General features: G+C 46.5%; 6 protein-coding genes across 6 annotated transcripts; 5 read left to right on the top strand and 1 right to left on the bottom strand.

The window, feature by feature from the left end:
- Positions 1–1,598: 1,598 nt before the first annotated feature.
- Positions 1,599–2,785, top strand: BJ212DRAFT_1447626 (uncharacterized protein; the record flags this gene model as incomplete). Its single annotated transcript, XM_041338424.1, has 3 exons — positions 1,599–1,850; positions 1,911–2,189; positions 2,633–2,785. 3 exons carry the CDS (start codon positions 1,599–1,601, stop codon positions 2,783–2,785), a joined length of 684 nt encoding a protein of 227 aa, XP_041191844.1.
- Positions 2,786–2,906: 121 nt separating this feature from the next.
- On the top strand, positions 2,907–3,338 carry BJ212DRAFT_1274557 (uncharacterized protein; the record flags this gene model as incomplete). Its single annotated transcript, XM_041331164.1, has 1 exon — positions 2,907–3,338. A coding segment is annotated over one exon (432 nt), but the record flags the coding sequence as incomplete, so codon positions are not given.
- Positions 3,339–4,750: 1,412 nt separating this feature from the next.
- On the top strand, positions 4,751–6,621 carry BJ212DRAFT_1300676 (uncharacterized protein; the record flags this gene model as incomplete). The annotated part of the gene is made up of 8 exons (XM_041333022.1): positions 4,751–4,936; positions 4,996–5,021; positions 5,070–5,189; positions 5,232–5,304; positions 5,354–5,568; positions 6,004–6,104; positions 6,152–6,354; positions 6,406–6,621. The coding sequence occupies 8 exons, from the start codon at positions 4,751–4,753 to the stop codon at positions 6,619–6,621; spliced, it is 1,140 nt and encodes a 379-aa protein (XP_041191842.1).
- A 1,975-nt stretch (positions 6,622–8,596) lies between these two features.
- Positions 8,597–9,103, top strand: BJ212DRAFT_1274383 (uncharacterized protein; the record flags this gene model as incomplete). The annotated part of the gene is made up of 1 exon (XM_041331153.1): positions 8,597–9,103. A coding segment is annotated over one exon (507 nt), but the record flags the coding sequence as incomplete, so codon positions are not given.
- Positions 9,104–13,548: 4,445 nt separating this feature from the next.
- BJ212DRAFT_1274365 (uncharacterized protein) lies at positions 13,549–14,010 on the bottom strand (the record flags this gene model as incomplete). The annotated part of the gene is made up of 1 exon (XM_041331152.1): positions 13,549–14,010. A coding segment is annotated over one exon (462 nt), but the record flags the coding sequence as incomplete, so codon positions are not given.
- Positions 14,011–15,805: 1,795 nt separating this feature from the next.
- Positions 15,806–17,049, top strand: BJ212DRAFT_368886 (P-loop containing nucleoside triphosphate hydrolase protein). Its single transcript, XM_041343033.1, has 5 exons — positions 15,806–15,934; positions 15,990–16,101; positions 16,159–16,727; positions 16,785–16,957; positions 17,022–17,049. Exons 2-4 carry the CDS (start codon positions 16,025–16,027, stop codon positions 16,862–16,864), a joined length of 726 nt encoding a protein of 241 aa, XP_041191839.1. The 5' UTR covers positions 15,806–15,934; positions 15,990–16,024; the 3' UTR covers positions 16,865–16,957; positions 17,022–17,049.
- Positions 17,050–18,758: the final 1,709 nt, after the last annotated feature.

Raw genomic sequence — 18,758 nt, 5'->3', positions numbered from 1 at the left:
GATCTCGGATAGAGGGCAGGAATAGGTCCAGAGATAGTAACAGTTAATATCTAGAGGTCTGGAGATCTGGGGATCCAGAAGGCAGGGCAGAAACAGGACTAAGATATGTGAGGTGGTGGATGTAGTCCGGAATCTGAGAGGAGGTAAAGTCCAGATGTCTTGCTGGACAGAATGTGCATAGGGTGAACAGGATAGGGGATCCAGGAATGAGTCAGATATGGGGTCCAGAAATAGGTCCAGAAGGTGTGGGAATATGATGGGATCTATGTCTGGCATACAGGATATGACACCTAGAAAATCCCCTACAAAGAAGGGATCCCCCAGAGGACTTCATGGGGAGGGTGACTACCAATACTATGACCTCAGTGAATGGAACTTGGAGCCTTGTCAGCTTCAAAAGTCCATGGCAAGCTCACCATTTGCTTCCCTCATGCAATTTATTGATGCTGAGAATTTATCAAGAGTCAAGATGACTATCTGTGCCAGTGGAAGGACAAGACCAATGAGTACTTGGACCTGCTCCTTTGGCAAGAGGGTCCACCTTCAACCAGAACTTGCTTGGTCTGTCCAAAGGACAGAGTCTATAGATGTCATGGCTGCATGGGCAAGCCCCTGTTCTGCACTCATTGCTGTAGGACTGCTCACAGCTGCATGCCTTTCCATAGGATCAGTCTGTCATATCCGCATATCCAGATCTCAGATCCGATCCTTATCTCATTTCAGATCTGATCCACATCTTATCTCCAATCCTATTCACATCTTATCTCCCTCCAACATCTTGTCATCCAATCTGTCCACTCATCCAGTCTGGTCCACAATTCATCTGAATCCACAACCAGCACTTGTCTCCTTTTGGTAATCCCCTAACTCTGGTATTTCGGCTATCTGTATATCCATCCTGCTCCCTGATCCATTACCTATGTTTCATTTCCATTTCATGATTTGTGATCCGTTTCTACTTACCAATAGACTATCCATATGCTTCATACATAGCCTTGGACTCTGCTGATTGATCATTCCATTAGATACCTATAGTATATAACCTCCTGTAACTCTCTGTAGCACCTCAGTTCAAATATCAACTTAGTTCTGCTCATTCCTGTCCTCTAGACCTGAGTACTGCTACTCTCGTCACCCTCTGAGACTTAGGATTGATTCCTATAGTCTATCTGCATCCACCTCTGTCTACAACAGCCATTACTGCTAGTTTCTGGTCTGGACTCATCCAGATTAGTCTTACAATACTTATCCCTCATCTGGAAGTCATCTGGATCTGCTATGCTACCCATCCAACCCTCCAGATGCATTAGTCTTGCCTTCCTGAAATAAGGGGCAATACTCAAGTAAAGGGCACAGCACATGAGCTGAGGCTGAAGCCCTTAGGATCCATTAACCCTTGAGTACAACCTTAACACAGTCAATGGACTGGGGGATTCTTCAAGGACACTTCCTTGACCAAGATCGGTCTGGAAATACACCTTGGTCACACAGGAGAGCCTTACCCTGGACTTACTGATGAGTGGTACAACACAGATGATGAAGATGACCATTTGACCGAAGGCCCTTGGGTGCCCCTGGTCAATGATCCTCAGACTACCATGGTAGTGGATACCTCAGGGCTCCACTCACTGATGATCAGATTCTGTTGGTGCCCCAGGGCCCTGAGCACCAACATGCAACTATTTGATATTGGCCTGTTTCCTGCATCTTTCACTTTGCTGAAGACAGCATTCACATTTGTGGTGTTGGACAACTTCCTGTTGGACAACCTGGAATGTAGGACATCGGCAATGAACTACTACAGTAAGTTGAGGAGGGTGACATCCAGCATCTTCCCTCATCTGGTTCCAGTGAGTGAGGATCATGGCTGCCATCACATTGCTAATAAATGCTGACAGGACTGATACCAGGAATTGATGAGGGTCAGCAGGCAGTGGTGGCAGCTGAAACAGCTCAAGTGGCATGGGTTCAGCCATGAGAAGCCAAAGCCAAAGGCAGGGGAGCTTGCACTTTTTTGCCCAGCATGCCCACAGCCCAGCATTAATGTCAATTTGGCAGACAGGAATGCAGCCAATCCTGCCTGGCTGTATTCAAGATCCTTGGTAATGGACAGCAATTTCAAGGCTGAGCATTTGTATCCAGCCAATCCAACTGATGAGGTCACATTGACCAATGGCTTGGGATTCATGGTCAGTGATGCCCAATACAAAATGCATCTTGCTGATGTGCAGGACACCATGCAAAGGTCTGATTTCAACAATCACCAAGCAGTCAACCAAGCAGATGCATCTTGGCACAGGCTTGAAGTGACTGGCATTGGTGGGTGTGCTTGCACTAGACACAGGTGTTTCATTCCACATTCAATGGTGGACTTTCAGAAGGGGGAAAGGTTTGCTGTTCAAAATACTATATTGGACTGGGTTGAACTGATGCTTTGGTCAGCCTAAGGCAAATGAACATGGATTATGCACTGTGTCAAGCACTGTCTTACAACACCAATGGATTTGACCGGGCATTTACATTCTACAACATTAATTGTCAATATCACAAGCATCTCAACCAGCAGATTGACACATTCCCATATCTCAATCTTCCATGGGGCATGGACATCATTCCTGGCATTGGCCTCTAGCACGTTCACAGACATCAAGACAAATGTTATGTTTGGTATGCCTCCAACTTCATCACTGGTGCCGCAAGGATAGATGGCAAAATCATGGAGACCCTTTGGGCACCATTGAACATTATATTGCCCTCAGCGAGGGGGATGTCCACCCCCCACTGAAAGGAATGCTTGGACTTTCAAATGAATGACTGCAATTTCATGAAGATGATTCACATAAGTGAGTAATAATGCATTGCCAAGATAACAAATACTGATGTGTCCAGGCAAATTCCTTTGCTGAAAATTCAAGGAAGCTGTCCAGGGAGTGAAAGACAGCCAATATGCATTTGACTGGTTGAGTGAGACCACCGACAATGAAACTCTAGTGAAATGGGAAGCCGAGGCCACAGCAGCTCAGGATGACCAACTCCAAAATCCCAGTGCCATGGACATATATGAAGTTAAATTGACAAAAGGTCAGTCACAATGCAACACCTATTTACAACATGCTGACATGTTTGAGACAACACTGACAAAAAAACAGCAAGAGTTGCACCTGTTGAACTGCCAGGCAAGGTGGCCAGCTGGTAACATCTACCGCAGTGCTGTGACTTGGCTGGCTGCTGGAATTACTCTTGAGGAGACCCAAGTAGCCCTCCTAATTGATGTAAAGAAACTGGGAAGGTGGCCAACCAACACCCAAAAGCTGGCTGTGGCTCAGCATTGCAACTGATTGCAAGGCCAACTTGATGAATTCATCAGGGCAGCAGTCACATTTCTTGGTGATGAATATGAGGGCTATGACCAGCTAGATGGCATGAACATGATATTAGATGCTGCAGAATTGCAGTCTGTGGGGTCATCATCTGACCATGCTGATCAGTCCAATGATGAAGATGACAATGTGCCAGTGGAGTTCAACCCCGAGACAGTGGTGATTCCTTTGCCCTCCAACATTGGCATTGACAAGTGCGCCCAGTGGGGTGTCACTGACCTTGTGCTGCAAGAAATATCATTGAGAGAAGGCCAGGCAAAAGATGCTTTGCATGCCATCAGGGTTAACTTGGCCAACAAGGCCATTCTCTTTTGCACCATGGTTCGGACAGCAAAATCACAAGCTTGGTTGACCAGAGCATGGGCTCAGGTGCACTCAGTCAACAAGCTTCTTCAGTTGAGCACACAGATCTACTCAAAATGCCGCAAGCAGCTCATTGAACTCAGTGCCAACAACTTATTGACCAAATATCGGCCATTGCAAAAGGCTAGTGTAGGGATTTCATATTCTGTGGGCTTGTATAGGCAGATATTACTTAGTGTTATGTTCGCACTTTTGGTGCTTATGTAATAATCATAGTTTTCACCACCTACCAGTACCAGTCTGAGACTGAGCAGTTATTAGCATGATTTCCTATCCTCTCTGAGCACTGAGCTTAGTCCAGAAACCCTTTAGGGTTGAATAGCAGCTAGGCATAGCACATTTAGCCCAACATTAGAAGTCTACTTTCCAGTTCTCTTCTTGTTGTGTTTCCCACACCGGCCTCAAGGCTACTACTGTTGTGGCCAACCCAAATGCACACGGTCAAAGGAATAGCACCTTGGCATGGTTCTGGTCCATTGATGTGGAGGGAGATTCTGATAGCAATGACTGGATGAATGAATGTGCATACTCAGCCGACCAATGCTGACCAGCACAGTCTCATTCAGTCCTGGTTGTTGCTAATTGCTTGTCACAATTTACCATATCCATTGGCTGTGTACCCTAACACTTTGCAATCATTGGGCAGAGGAGCTGTTTCTTGTCAGTTGGGAAATGACTTGGATGGTAAAATTCTTTCTTCATAAATCCAACCAATGGGTTGGCCAAATGCATGAGGCCGAAGCAAATGAGATGGTTGGTCATTGGTGCTATGCAGCCTGGCAGGCTCAGATTTATCTCCGACTCTCCCAGAATGCCCAAGATGGCTTTGAAAGAATAAAAGGGGTGGCTGTGGTGGCAGGGTAACCAGGGTCCACTTGTGGCCACATCTGCACTTGGACTCACCTAAATTAGGACAATGGTGAGTGCCACTGTGGATGTGCCACAACTACATTACCAATCACTACAAAATGCCTTCTGACCCAGAACTACACCTAGCACCTCCCAATATGTCCAACTCCTCTACAGTTTCTGTATATGATCTGAGTCACTTCACCACTTTGGATGCTGCAAACGTCTTAGAGTTTGCCACATCTCACTTTGCCACCATCTGGCTCATCTGCAACCAAAACTATGTGCCTCACACCCCAGCCTACAAAGCCAGCTTCATCCAGCACATTCAATGGGAAGCAGATGTGAGTGTCTCATCAGTCAGTCAGTCGGTCAGTCACATTTTACCTGATGACCCCTACAGTGTTTTGTGTTCCCCTTCATCAATATGTGTGTGGTGCTCAACATCCATCCCACCATGCCTGACCTCCTCTGCAGCATCATTGGTTGCTTCATCTGCTTCCAAACTGGTACCATCACTACCGATGTATTCCATGACAAATTCTTTGCACATTGTTCTCTGAGCAACCCAACCCTGGGCTCCACTCACCAACTCATGTGAGAATACAACCACAATTGGTGAATGGATCATTTTGACAGGTTGGGGTTTGAATTGCTGCTCTTGGACCTTCAGGAGGTCATGGAGATGACCAGAGACCACTTTGAGCAGCTGGTCGGTCATTTCTCTCTCATCCTTAACTTACACTCATTATTGTTTCTAGCCGATGGGAACAATGCTACTTCCAGGTCCTGTGATCACTGACCAGGCAGATGGAGATGCCCTTGTCAATCAAATTGTGGTGGTCAGGGCCCATCTCCAACAGCTCAGTGATGCATTGTCTTGTTTGCTGGAGGAGAAGACACAAGTTGCCACAGTGGCTGCAGCCACCATGGCAAGACTTGAGGCACTGATGGATGAGCTCTTGGATTCTCTTTGGTGATTTGTTGCCAAGAGGTCACTATTATTACTTACTGTACATACTGTCTTGCTGAGCAGTGACTATGATTACTTACTGTACATATGGTCCTATCCCTTATTTCACCAAATATCCTGGAAATATACATAGTTTTACTAAATGTGATTTGGTTCTTGAAGGTCTTTGAATATGAGCAACTGAAGATGAAGCCCTCCCACCAATTGCACCGAGAATGCTGGAAATATACATAATGTGACTTTGATTCACCTAATGTACTGGAAATGTACATAGTGCTACTACTTGTGTGTGGGTCACTTATTATATCAGCCAATCAACAATTATTTCTCCTCTCCCTCTCCCCCAATAATGATCCAAATCCAGACTGACTGGGCATTGCATACAACATGCATTGTGGCCGACTTTGTGTACATGATCTTTGCTTTTCATGTCTCCAGTCAGCACCAGTCAGTCTTGCCACCACTAGAACTGGATGTGCCAACCATGCTTGCTTGTCAGCAACTGGTCTGGGTTCTTGCCGATGCCTACACAAACCTGAGTCAGCCATTTCTTCCTCTCAGTCAGAGATGTACTGACTCATCCCAGTTCAGCTCGATCTTGACATGATTTGCTACAATGAAGCCCTTGACAGACACTCCACTGGCCAGATTGCAAAACATGAAGAAGCTCTGCTTCAAAAGTTTCCTCATCCCTCCCAGCAATTATTGGACAAGCCCTTGGTCCTTGTCGATTCTGGCAGCTGCATAATCTTATGGTACCTCCCAGAAGCAATTAACCACTGGATCCAAGTGAGTCTGTGTATTATCACTTATCAGCCAGCATTTGATGTAACCCAATAGGCCAATATGGACAGTGCAACTGTCAGCATGAGTTTTCTCCTCAAGAGGAGCACGTCCAGTGGGACAGAGACCAATTGGAGGACATGTTCCAATTATTTTCATGTCAGCAACCGACCCCCTCTGACCCTGGGATGCATCAATGTCGCCCCCTGCTGGTTCCAGCAAGGCCAAGAGGTAAGACCTCTTGCTTCTGCTGAGCTGCCAATACTCACTTGAATACAGTGGCTCAAAAAACTGTCTGCATGTTTTTGCATTTTTCACTATCTATGATATTGTGTGAGAACGAACAAAGAGCGCTGCATTGATATGATGACCAATGGTCCATGGTCCCCCTTCAGGGTTGCCAACACCTTGGGAATGAACCCACTGGTGGCTGGAAAACCATGTGGCTAGAATACAGTGGCTCAAAAAACTGTCTGCATGTTTTTGCATTTTTCACTATCTATGATATTGTGTGAGAACGAACAAATGCCTCAAGAACATGCTTATACCACATTGTAGTATGGCTTCAGGGCTTTCATTTGAGCCCTACACCGTGGGAATCGGTGGAGATATGGTGGAGACATAAGGCTTACAAAATCATGACTCATGCGGACAGTTTTTTGAGCACATATTAAAACTATATAAATCATCATTTATGACACCATAACAATCATGCCACCATTAAATAAATTATAAAGTGGTGTCATTATGTCATTTTAAAATCATATCTAACTATAAAAACCAAAAATTTCCATATGTCATGGTTATATTCACCATGAAAGCCACCCCCCCTGCTCAAAGGGATAATATCCTCTCTCTTTCCTATTCTGGCCTCCCTGCTTGTCAAATTTCCTCTAGAACTGGAGTATCCAAGTCCACTGTGGCCAAGTTCATCAAAGAAAGTCACACAGACAAGGAAAACTTCTGTGAAGGGTGTCCATCCAAGCTCACCTCTACTGATAGGAGGGCTATTATTCAACATATCACTACAGGAAAGGCTGATAATGCTGTCCAGGTCACCTATTACATCAATTCCACCATCACATTCCCTGTCTCTTCACACACTGTGAGAAACATTCTCAAGACAGCTCATCTCAGGTCAGTAACAAGGAAGAAAAGGCTCTCCTCTCTATCACACATATGCAGAGATGACTAACCTTTGCCTTAGCCCATCAGAATTGGATTACACAGACTGGAAGCATGTTATATGATCATATAAGACCACAATAAATAGGATTGGGTCAGATGGCAAGGTATATATGTGAAAAAAGAAGGGTGCTAGTCCTCTCTGTATATGTGTTTATACAGACTGGAAGCATGTTATATGATCATATAAGACCACAATAAATAGGATTGGGTCAGATGGCAAGGTATATATGTGAAAAAAGAAGGGTGCTAGTCCTCTCTGTATATATGTGATAGAGAGGAGAGCCTTTTCTTCCTTGTTACTGACCTGAGATGAGCTGTCTTGAGAATGTTTCTCACAGTGTGTGAAGAGACAGGGAATGTGATGGTGGAATTGATGTAATAGGTGACCTGGACAGCATTATCAGCCTTTCCTGTAGTGATATGTTGAATAATAGCCCTCCTATCAGTAGAGGTGAGCTTGGATGGACACCCTTCACAGAAGTTTTCCTTGTCTGTGTGACTTTCTTTGATGAACTTGGCCACAGTGGACTTGGATACTCCAGTTCTAGAGGAAATTTGACAAGCAGGGAGGCCAGAATAGGAAAGAGAGAGGATATTATCCCTTTGAGCAGGGGGGGTGGCTTTCATGGTGAATATAACCATGACATATGGAAATTTTTGGTTTTTATAGTTAGATATGATTTTAAAATGACATAATGACACCACTTTATAATTTATTTAATGGTGGCATGATTGTTATGGTGTCATAAATGATGATTTATATAGTTTTAATATGTGCTCAAAAACTGTCCGCATGAGTCATGATTTTGTAAGCCTTATGTCTCCACCATATCTCCACCGATTCCCACGGTGTAGGGCTCAAATGAAAGCCCTGAAGCCATACTACAATGTGGTATAAGCATGTTCTTGAGGCATTTGTTCGTTCTCACACAATATCATAGATAGTGAAAAATGCAAAAACATGCAGACAGTTTTTTGAGCCACTGTATTCTAGCCACATGGTTTTCCAGCCACCAGTGGGTTCATTCCCAAGGTGTTGGCAACCCTGAAGGGGGACCATGGACCATTGGTCATCATATCAATGCAGCGCTCAGCCCTCCTTGCCTCAGTGGTCCTTCGGGTCATGCATCCAGAGATGTATTGGGCATTGGTTGCCATGCACATCAATCTCGGTCAATGGGCCTTTGAAAACAATCTCAGTGACATTTATACTCATCTCCAGCTTTGGGCCTCAGTCTTCAACTGCGCATCCATCATATGCAATAGGCAATGTCCCCTTCACCAGGATCCAAGATTGGCTCCAGAGGGGTTTGACCTCATGACCAGTGTTGGCAATTACTCTGATGACCTCATGACCCTTTCCAGCCTCAGAATTCAGCTGCAATATAACTCTGGTTCTATGGTCACCTGCTCCAGACATATCATCAGGCATGGATTCATGTTCACCGGTGATTGCATCATCTGGGCATGGTTCATGTGCGATAGCCTTCACAATTTTGTGGGGACCCCTTGCCCCCATTATGTGAAATACATGGATGTAGTTCAGGATGTAATGGTTTCTGCTTAGATGGCTGTCCCTCTGTATATACCAGTAGAATGTGGTTACAACAGATTGATCTTCATAAATGATGTTTATTGAATAGCTACAATCAACTTTACTGGATACTGACCGACTGCATCGGCCTACCCTATAGAATCATATGTTAGCATGGCTCTACTTTCAATGTTGGCCAACCAATACACATGAATCAAGAGCATCTGCTGGCATTCAGGCATTTATTTTCATGGGCCCATATGATAGCATCGGGCATTCATGGTCATTGGCCCATTCAATAGCTTCAGCTCCTATTGGCCCACCTGATTACATTGGCCAACACATTCCATCAGCCCATTCAATAGCATCAGCTCCTATCGGCCCACCTGATTACATCAGGCAACACATTCCATGGGCCCATACGATATCATCGGGAATTCAATGTCATCGGCCCACCTGAGTTCATCAGCCAATGCATTCCATTGGCCCATCTGATACCATCAGGTATTCCTTGCCATCAGCCCATTCAATGGCATCAGCTCCTATCAGCCCACCTGATTGCATCAGCCAACACATGCTGTCGGCCCATCTGATAGTATCAGGCATTCAATTTTACCAGCCCACATTATGGCATCAGATATTCATTTTCATTGGTCGGCCCATATGATGGCTTCACACCCACATCGGCCCAGCTGATAACCTCACACACACTCCATCCCATTTTTCCCTGCCCATCGGCCAACATGTTAATATCAAGTATCACTATGCATGGGCCCACCTGATAAACTCAACTCCCATCAAGCTCACCAGCTGAGTGTTAGACACAGGGAAATACTTTCGATTGGCTGAAGTCTGCTGGCCTGTGTGGAACAGGGAATTTTCAACCTCGGCTGCCTGTTTTATACAGGGTATGTGACTGAATGGGCTTGCACATCATTGGTAATGATATACTTGTTGATCACTTCTTGTTACAGTAACGCTTGCCCCTATTCATTTTCTTCCTTCACTTGTGTATTACGTCATGACCGTGCCTCAATGCGCCGTCACTAGACTCATTTCTTACTATACCTGTATTACATCACGATCACTACTGCTGTTGCTAGATGACTCATTCATTCCTTATCGCTGACTCATCCTTATCTATGACTCATCACTGACGCATACATACCTGCCCTAAAGTACTTACGTCTATATAAGATCGGTTATGTACTTAGTAGATCCTTACTTTAATCCTACTAGGTTTTCACCAGAACTTCCTTCGCTTAAGACCCCCAATCTTAAGTCGTCTGAACACCAATATTCAAGCCAGAGACACTCTCTCTGACTTGTCTTAACGACCCTCACATTTGTGAGGTCTTGATTCAACTTCAGCCGTCGCTCTTATCGAGCAGCTGTCATTGCAACTATCCTAGTTCATAACACTTCTGATGTCTTCAAGAATTCTTGCATTGTTATCCAGATGAAGGCCACAGGAGTAGACTGCCACGCTTGACCATGGGGAGTCCACAGCCAGTCTCACCCACATGGAGTCTGCAGCCAGTCTCATCCTGCCTGAGTCTGCAGCCAGTCTCATCCTTCCTGGGTCTGCAGCCAGTCTTGTCCTCCCTGGATCTGCAACCAGACTCGTCTCTCCTGGGTCTGCAACCAGTTTCATCCTCCCTGGGTCTGCAGCTACCCTTGTTTCATCTGGATGTGCAGCCACTCTCGTCCTCTCTGGGTCTGCAGCTACCCTCATTTCATCTGGATGTGCAGCCACTCTCGTCCTCTCTGGTCTGCAGTCACTCTTGTCCTCCTTGAGTCTGCAGCCACTCTTGTCTCTCCTGGGTCTGCAGCCAGAATAAGTTCCCCTGGGTCTGCAGCCAGTCTTGTCCTCCATGGGTCTGCAGCCAGTATCATCCTTCCTCAGTCTGCAGCCAGAATCATCCTCCCAGGGTCTGCAGCCAGTCTCGTCCTCTGTGGGTCTGCAGCCAGAATAGTCCTGTCTGTGTCTGCAGCCATTTTTGTCCTCCCTGGGTCTGCAGCTAGTCTTGTCCTCCCTGTGTCTGCAGCCAGTCTCATCCTGCCTGGATCTGCAGCCAGGCACACCCATCCACAGTCCCCAACCAAGATTCTGAATCTGAAGTATGATCTCTGCGAAGCCACAGCATATAGATGATAGCTGACATTGGCTCTGGTGACTGAACAAGGAATGCTAATGAGTCTTTCAACCTATGAGAGTCTTCATGTCGCATAGCTTTGCTTTGCTTCTTCAGCTCTGAAAGTGCATCTAAGAGAGCTATGCTTTCTGGAATCATCTTCATCAAGTGGAGGGAGGAATCAGCAAGTAGGGTGTGGGGTGATGGCATATTGTGTTCGCATACTTGAGGGAGGCTGCAATTTGAGGGGTTGGAAACATAGTTGTGAACAGATGAGTGATAGATATTCATGGGGAGACTGGTGTCAGTAGGAATATCCATGACAGAGCATAGCTGCACCAGCATCATCTTGGCATCACAGCCCTGACCAGGGCCAAGAAGTTTCAAGATTTGTGACAGTGGCAGAGGGTCTGCAAGTGCAGCAACAATGGACAAGTGTAGGTATGCCCGCTTGGGATCAGCACATGTGGAGAGGATACAATTGTATAACTTGTACACCTCTGTTCCTGCTAGCAGCTTGCTCATCAGTTCAAGCATTAGCTGTAACCGATCATAGGGATCCTTGTATCCATCATTGACAATAAACTTCATCATTGTAGACGCCACAATGAAACATCTGCCAGCTCGGCCCGCCAGCTTGGCAAGGTTATCCCCCAATGGCTGCAGGAAATTGGTATAGCGGCATCACAGCTCTTTAAATGAATGCTGCAAAAATATATAGATGTTGTTGTTGACATCAGCACTGTCTAGCGAGATGATGGTAGCGATGCCCTCCCCAGAAGTCCCACTGGTATCTCACATGCCAGCAGGTGCACCTCTTTGTTCTGAAAGTGTCATATCCCACAATCCAGACCCACATTCCATCATATTCCCACACCTTCCAAGCCTATGTCCAGACCCCATATCCAACTCATTCCCAGATCCCCTTCTGCTGTGTACTCCACACCTCAGCAGGATCAACTACACTCCAGATTTACCCCTGAGCTCCGGACCTCCGGATCCTCACTGCTAGCCTGATCCGTACAACCCTATCCTGTCCACCCTATGTGCACTCCATCCAGCAAGACATCCGGACTTCACCTTGTCTCAGATTCCAGACTATATCCACCTTCTTGTATTCTGGTCCTGTATCCACCTTGTCTTCTGGATCCCCAGATCTCCAGACCTCCGGATTTTAACTCCAGACCTATTCCCACCCTCTGTCCAATATCCTGCGCCTATCCCCATTTAGGCATTCTCTGCCTTCCAGCTTTTGGTTACCTCTTGTTCTGTCTTGCTTATTGATCCTTGTACAAGTCCTCATCTCCAAGTTCATTTACTTATGTTCTGACTTACTTACTAATGTGTTTCCACATGCTTGTACATAGCCTTGCTCCTTTGCTTACTGATCCCCTCAGATATTTTTCAGTATATAACTCCTGTAGATACTCCTGTAGTTCCTTAGTTTGAATATCAACTTAGACTTGCCCAATCCTCTCTTGGACTTTGGTCCACCTAAGTCTGTCCTACCCATCAGGCCTAGGGATTGATTCCCTAGGCCAGAGCTCCGCCTTTCCAGCACTTACCCTCTTTCCAGACTTAGGTCCAATCCCTGTCTCTCCAACTCTACCTTAGGGTAGTCTACCTCTGTTTGTTTCTACATTGGACTCCGTTCAATGTAGCCCCTATTCCTTCCGGACCTCCGGACCTCCTGTCCCTCATACCTCCGGGCATCCTGTCCTTTGGATGTTCCGCCCTCCATACCTTTGGATGTTCTGTCCTCCTAACCCTTGGACATCCTATCCTCCTGTCCTTCAGACATCCTGTGCTCTGTACCTCTGGACATCCTATCCTCCTGTCCTCCTGTCCTCCTGTCCTCCTGTCCTCCTGTCCTCCAGACCTTTGGACCTCCTATCCTTCCATCCTGTTTCCTGTAGAAGTATTACCTTGCAGTGGGAACTCTCCTGAGCACTTCCTGCATTCCTCTGGAACTATCCTGTGCTCCTCCGGATGTTTCCTGTGCTCCTCTGGAAGTCCTCTGGACTTCGTCAGACCATCATCGGACCTCATACAAAATGAAGGGCACATCCTCAGGTAAGGGGCACAGCATATGAGCTGAGGCCAAGCCCCTCTGAGTCAGTCTCTCTCCCCCTTGAGCAACATGGTTCTTAACAGAAAGGCTTTACAGATATGTGATTCCAAGCAACTAGTGAGCAGAATGTGGGTCACAGGCAGATCAGGCTCATGAAGAGTTTGTGCAAGGGAAAGAATGAGATCAGTAAGCTCGGGTCCAGACATGCATTCATCAAGTGCATCGACAACAAACAACAATGGTGGACATCCATGCAATCTGAGTTGAAGTTTTCAAAGGGGTTGGAGAAAGAGAGCCTCCATCTGGTCACAGAGAGGTGTATCTGGGTCTAGTAGAGTGGGGTTGTTGCAGACTGCTCTGCTCACATCCTGCTGGATACTTGGAAAATTGGTGGCAAGTTGGTAAACAAGTGTCACAAAGAAATATCCAGCTGTGCAGCATTTGGTGTGCTTACGCGAGAAAAAGAATGTTCCTGCAAGCTGCTTTTCAACGTTCATCTCTTCTGTCACTTTTAGACCTCTCATCTTTTCAGCCACTGTAAATGCAATGGTAGACTTTCCAATACCAGCCATGCCATGCAGCCAAATGAGTTGATTCTTCTCTGGGTTGTCCAGTAATTTGTGGATGTATTTCAGGAGATCAACCCAAGTCCCATCCAAACATTTTGGGTGGGGCTGACATTCACAGGAGTTATATTGAGCACCCTTGACAGCAACCTGGGCCAGCCTTGCCCAAGTTCCTTCAATAACTGTCACAGAGGTCAGAGAGCATGTGAGAGATAAGAGATGGAAATACTAGCATTGATCATCACTCATAGGCAAAAGATGTGATATACAGCAGGATGCAATGAACTAACTGAAAGTACTAGCTGGGTTCAAGGGTGTGGTTAGAAATAATCTGGGTGGTGGTAATCTGGAGGAACGACGTATGAAGATTGAATTGAAGCTTGTCAGTTGTGACAAGACTTAAGTTGCAGAACAATCCAGCTGTTGATTGATGGAGAGTGCGAGGCGTGATGAAGATGAGACAGACAGACGGGCATTTCAATTGACTTTGCTATGGAAAACTCACTGGATGGTTGTGGGATGCACTTTGAAGGACAAGTAGGCGCTTGCTGTCCAGAGCTTGCAGGAGGACATGAGGCTGCTGTGCAGCCACAGCACAAAGGTAACAGCACAGTTGGACAGAGCTACTGTTAGTAGTGCTCAGTGCTCAGATCTCAGAGGTGAACCAGATATGTGTGCCATTGTGTGATCCCCTAGATTTTTGCAGCTGTAGTGATTGTTATTTAATTGCAAATTTTGACAGATACTCTAGAGTAAATAGGTTTCAATGGCTGAACAACTCTCTTGCTTGAGTTAATCTTATACTCAGACGTGACTGACAGTCTGGCCTCGCGTTGGCTGGCTGCGCATGAACCTTCATTCCATCCCATCTCAAGACCTTACCCCTCACCCTCGCCTGCTCACTAGGACGCAAAGCCTCCTCGTTACCGTTCTTCCTCTCAGATCCCAGCGCGACTCAGCACCTCGTACGCTTCATTAACACCACGGGTTACGGGTAGATTTAGACAGACCTTCGGTGAAGTACCTCTCCCTCGCAAACCGCCAAACTGATCCAGCCTGTACCACAGATCAGCCGTGTCAAGTCAAGAGCCAACGTTATGAAGCACACAAACCTCGCAACTCAAATATCTCATCAAGCTACATCTATTTGTACCACCACCATTGTATCCACATCCTTCATACTCGACTACATGGAATCACACGCCAAAGAAGCGGAATCAGCCAAACAACAAAGTCATCGATCAACCAGCGCACCGATCAATCATTACTTACCTCGTTTGCATCCCTCCCGACTCCTGTACCAGCTGCCTCCGGTAGCCGAATACGCGTTAAGCATATGTACACAATATCAGCACCATACACCGACAGCGAACGCATAAGTCATCTCCATCAAAGGGCAGAGCGTCTTAAACGGCCGGGGGGAACAGCGGACTGATGGGGGCACGCTCCATTCATCAGGGCATTCGCGCGCCTGAGATGCACTCGAAATACTGGGGGTCTCTAGTGTAGATCGTGATGTCCTACATAGAGTATTACTCTGAAAAGGACAGAAATTGGATAATAATAATAAAAGGCCTCACCCCTTTTCCGCCTGTCGGGGTCTTTTAAGTACTGACCACGGTGACATATAGGGCGCTAAGATCGGCCATCAAACAATATGAGGCACGTAGAACAGCGAAGAAATACACACCTTTCCAAAGAAAGGAGGGGAAGGAAATACGGGCGGGGACTCGGAGGACTTGGTCAGGCATTAAATAAATGTACGGCGGGTGAACGCGTTCGACCGATACCTGATGCATCAAGCTCTGTATGAACTTCCGACTAGCTAGGAGTAAAATTAAGATAGGGCATGATCATCGGATCCATTGGTGAGGAGATTCGAGAACCACGACAGGGAGGGTGATGTTTGTGTTTGAGGCTCCTTCATGATGGAACGTGGGAGTCGACCGTGTAGTCCTTTTGTGACATAATTCATTCCGTAAAATGATTAATATTGTGTTCGTTGCTTTTCACCAACATCCAGCTGTACCGGAGGACACAACGCGCTGAGCTCAACCTTGTTATGCTCAATACGGCTCACGGAAAGTCAGAGGTACAAGCTAAAATTATCTGAAGTCATAAGACTCATAACGTAATACCCAGCTAAGGTCGTCCTGTGAGACTACAAATATCGTCTCGATGCATGACTTTATCAGCGTCAAACGCCATGGACAGCATTGCAGAAGACCTCGCCAGCTATCTCGTACAGCAACTCAAACTGTACGTTTATTTATTAGAGACTAATGCCACTTAATTTGATGGTTACTTGCAAGCCAGTAAAGCAGTTGGAGAGCGGCTTTTGGTTGCTATCGCAGGCGTCCCTGCATCAGGCAAATCAACATTGGCTGAGCTGGTAGTCGCCAAAGTCAACACGCTTTTGGCTGCTGATAGCACCACGCATTCTACTTCCGCCATTTTGGTTGGCTTGGATGGGTGGCATCTGACCCGCGCACAGCTAGATGCTATGTTAGATCCTAAATTCGCGCATGATCGTCGCGGTGCACACTGGACTTTTGACGGACCATCTTACGTTGGGTTCGCGAAGCTTTTACGCCAACCAGCAGCTGCTGTGATAACTGCCCCTTCTTTTGATCATGCCCTGAAAGATCCTACCCCTCATGCTGTATCGATATACCCTTCCCACCGCCTGGTTGTGATCGAGGGTTTATACTCCATGTTAAAGCACGACATATGGGAGCAGGGTGCACAGCTAATGGACGAACGATGGTGGATACAGGTAGATTTGGAGGAAGCGAAGCGGCGGTTGGTCAAGAGGCACGTCCTCACGGGCGTGGCTAAAGACATGGAAGAGGCAATATGGAGAGCCGGGCAGAATGATGAACCAAGTAAACGCCGTAATCTTCATAAAATGATATGAGGGATGCTAAAGCTTAGCCTCCTAGATGGGAAGTTCATTGCGGAAAATCTATATGAACCCACAAGGATCATCAAGAGCTTGGACGACCCCAAGTATACCCTGTGACCTACTGCGAAAATGTAAATCTCACTTCTTCGAATGCAAATTCTTGACTTCTGGGACTTGGTTCACCCGCCGATAAACCCCCGATAAGGACAGATAAGTTATAATCGAATTGTGGACTGTGTATCACAGTGATTTTGCTGAACGTTCATCGATGCACAGTTCCCCTTCACACCAATTACAGTATTTCTAAATTCCCATAGTCGATCGATCCACCACGAGGAATGTCAACATTCCCGCCTGAATCTCGTGTCTCCGTGGCTGTAAGCATCCACGACGATGGCTATATTCATGGGCTGCGAAAGAATGTCATTTATAGAGTCCAACTGGATGATTCGGTTGGTGTTTTGGAATTCGTTTTCCGTTCCTGAGTTACTGAGAACCTACTACATATACCCAAGTTGATCCACACCATAATGAGCTCGAACTCAGTAGCGGAGTTAAACTGGTGCTCATGTTTGCAAGGCATTTACGGGTTACGTACCACTGTTCACAGTGGGTGGAACTTCGAGCACGATGTAGTGAAGCGCAAATTCCCATTATGGTAATACCGTAATCAAGATGGATATATGCGGCACTTACCTTCAAAGTTGTTGTGTGAGGGCGTTGTTTTCGTTATCTTTGATCACAATGGAGTGACATTCCACAGATAGCAATGAGAACGGTACATATCACGTTTATCGTCAACGTCATAGAAAATGATCGCCCACGTAGGGAAGCCGCAGATAAGCAACTACGAGTTGTCCAGCTCGATCAGGGTGATTCCGTAGTGGGAGGCCACGTTATCAAGGTCTTGGTCAAATCGTTATTCAGGTGACGGTAAGCCTCACTTACGTGTATTTGCGATACACGGAGCGAGGAAGAATTATGACGCACCAGGCGCCATTTGAGATCCTTCAGCACCGCGATAATTGCACCTTTGACTTGTCGCGCGAAAAACACTGAACCTCCCGGGGAGCATTTTTACAAACTGTGTCAAATATGCGTCTGCTAGACTACAATAGACGATAGCATCGCCCACGTCACGCTGTAGAGGTGAGCAGTTCAGCAGTCTTGATATCACGAACAAAGTCTTACGGCGTGCTACATAATGTCCTCAGTGGTACGGAAAGATGAAGATAGCCTAAGACGAACGATTGGCTGACAACGTCACGCCTCCTGTAAATCATGCATACACTGTGGGGAAGCAAGAATTCGACGAAGATGTCACAGGACCCTATATCGACATCGGGTGGGCGCAGAGGTGGGTAGGTGGGAACCATAGGGGAAGGGGATGCTGCGATATGCTAATGACCCTACAACAGACTTCTACGAAACGTTGCAGCTAGAGTGTACGACCCCGATCTGGCGCGGGTTGCAACCCGAGAATTTTGATCATGGCGTGGGTCATGGCCAAAAATGTCTAATTGTTTTCCTCTCTTTGAGGAGAAATTTCTCTTCGCTTTGTCTATTCACCAGCGCAGTCGCCACAAAGCGTACCCGAGGAACCTTGAAAGGGGGGCTTGGGAAGATGGGACAAGGCAAACATTTTCCCAGGTAAATCTATCACCGGATAGCTGGGGGTTTGACGATGCGTACCAATAGTTGAAGTTCACCGTTGGCGTGATGTGCATACGGCTTTGTGCTTACTGTACTTAATAGGTCTGCCACCGACCCACCACATCATGATCGGGAGCCTCTGGGAAAGAGCGAACCCCGATAGCATATCCACGTAGGGGCTGTCCGCCTCGGTAACGAGAATACCGCAAACTGTGAATCGGTATCCTTGTAAATCACACGAAAACATCATGCGACCAGCCAGTTAGCGTTTCAAGGTGTACAATTGGAGGGGACACGGGCGCCACCCTCACCGGTTCCACTATCTCCTCTGTGAGGACAACTTAAAAAACAACGTTGA

Source organism: Suillus subaureus, assembly GCF_016647635.1.
Source record: "Suillus subaureus strain MN1 chromosome Unknown BJ212scaffold_21, whole genome shotgun sequence".
NCBI classification, from domain to species: Eukaryota; Fungi; Basidiomycota; class Agaricomycetes; order Boletales; family Suillaceae; genus Suillus; species Suillus subaureus.
This window is presented reverse-complemented; position numbering and strand designations above follow the sequence as displayed.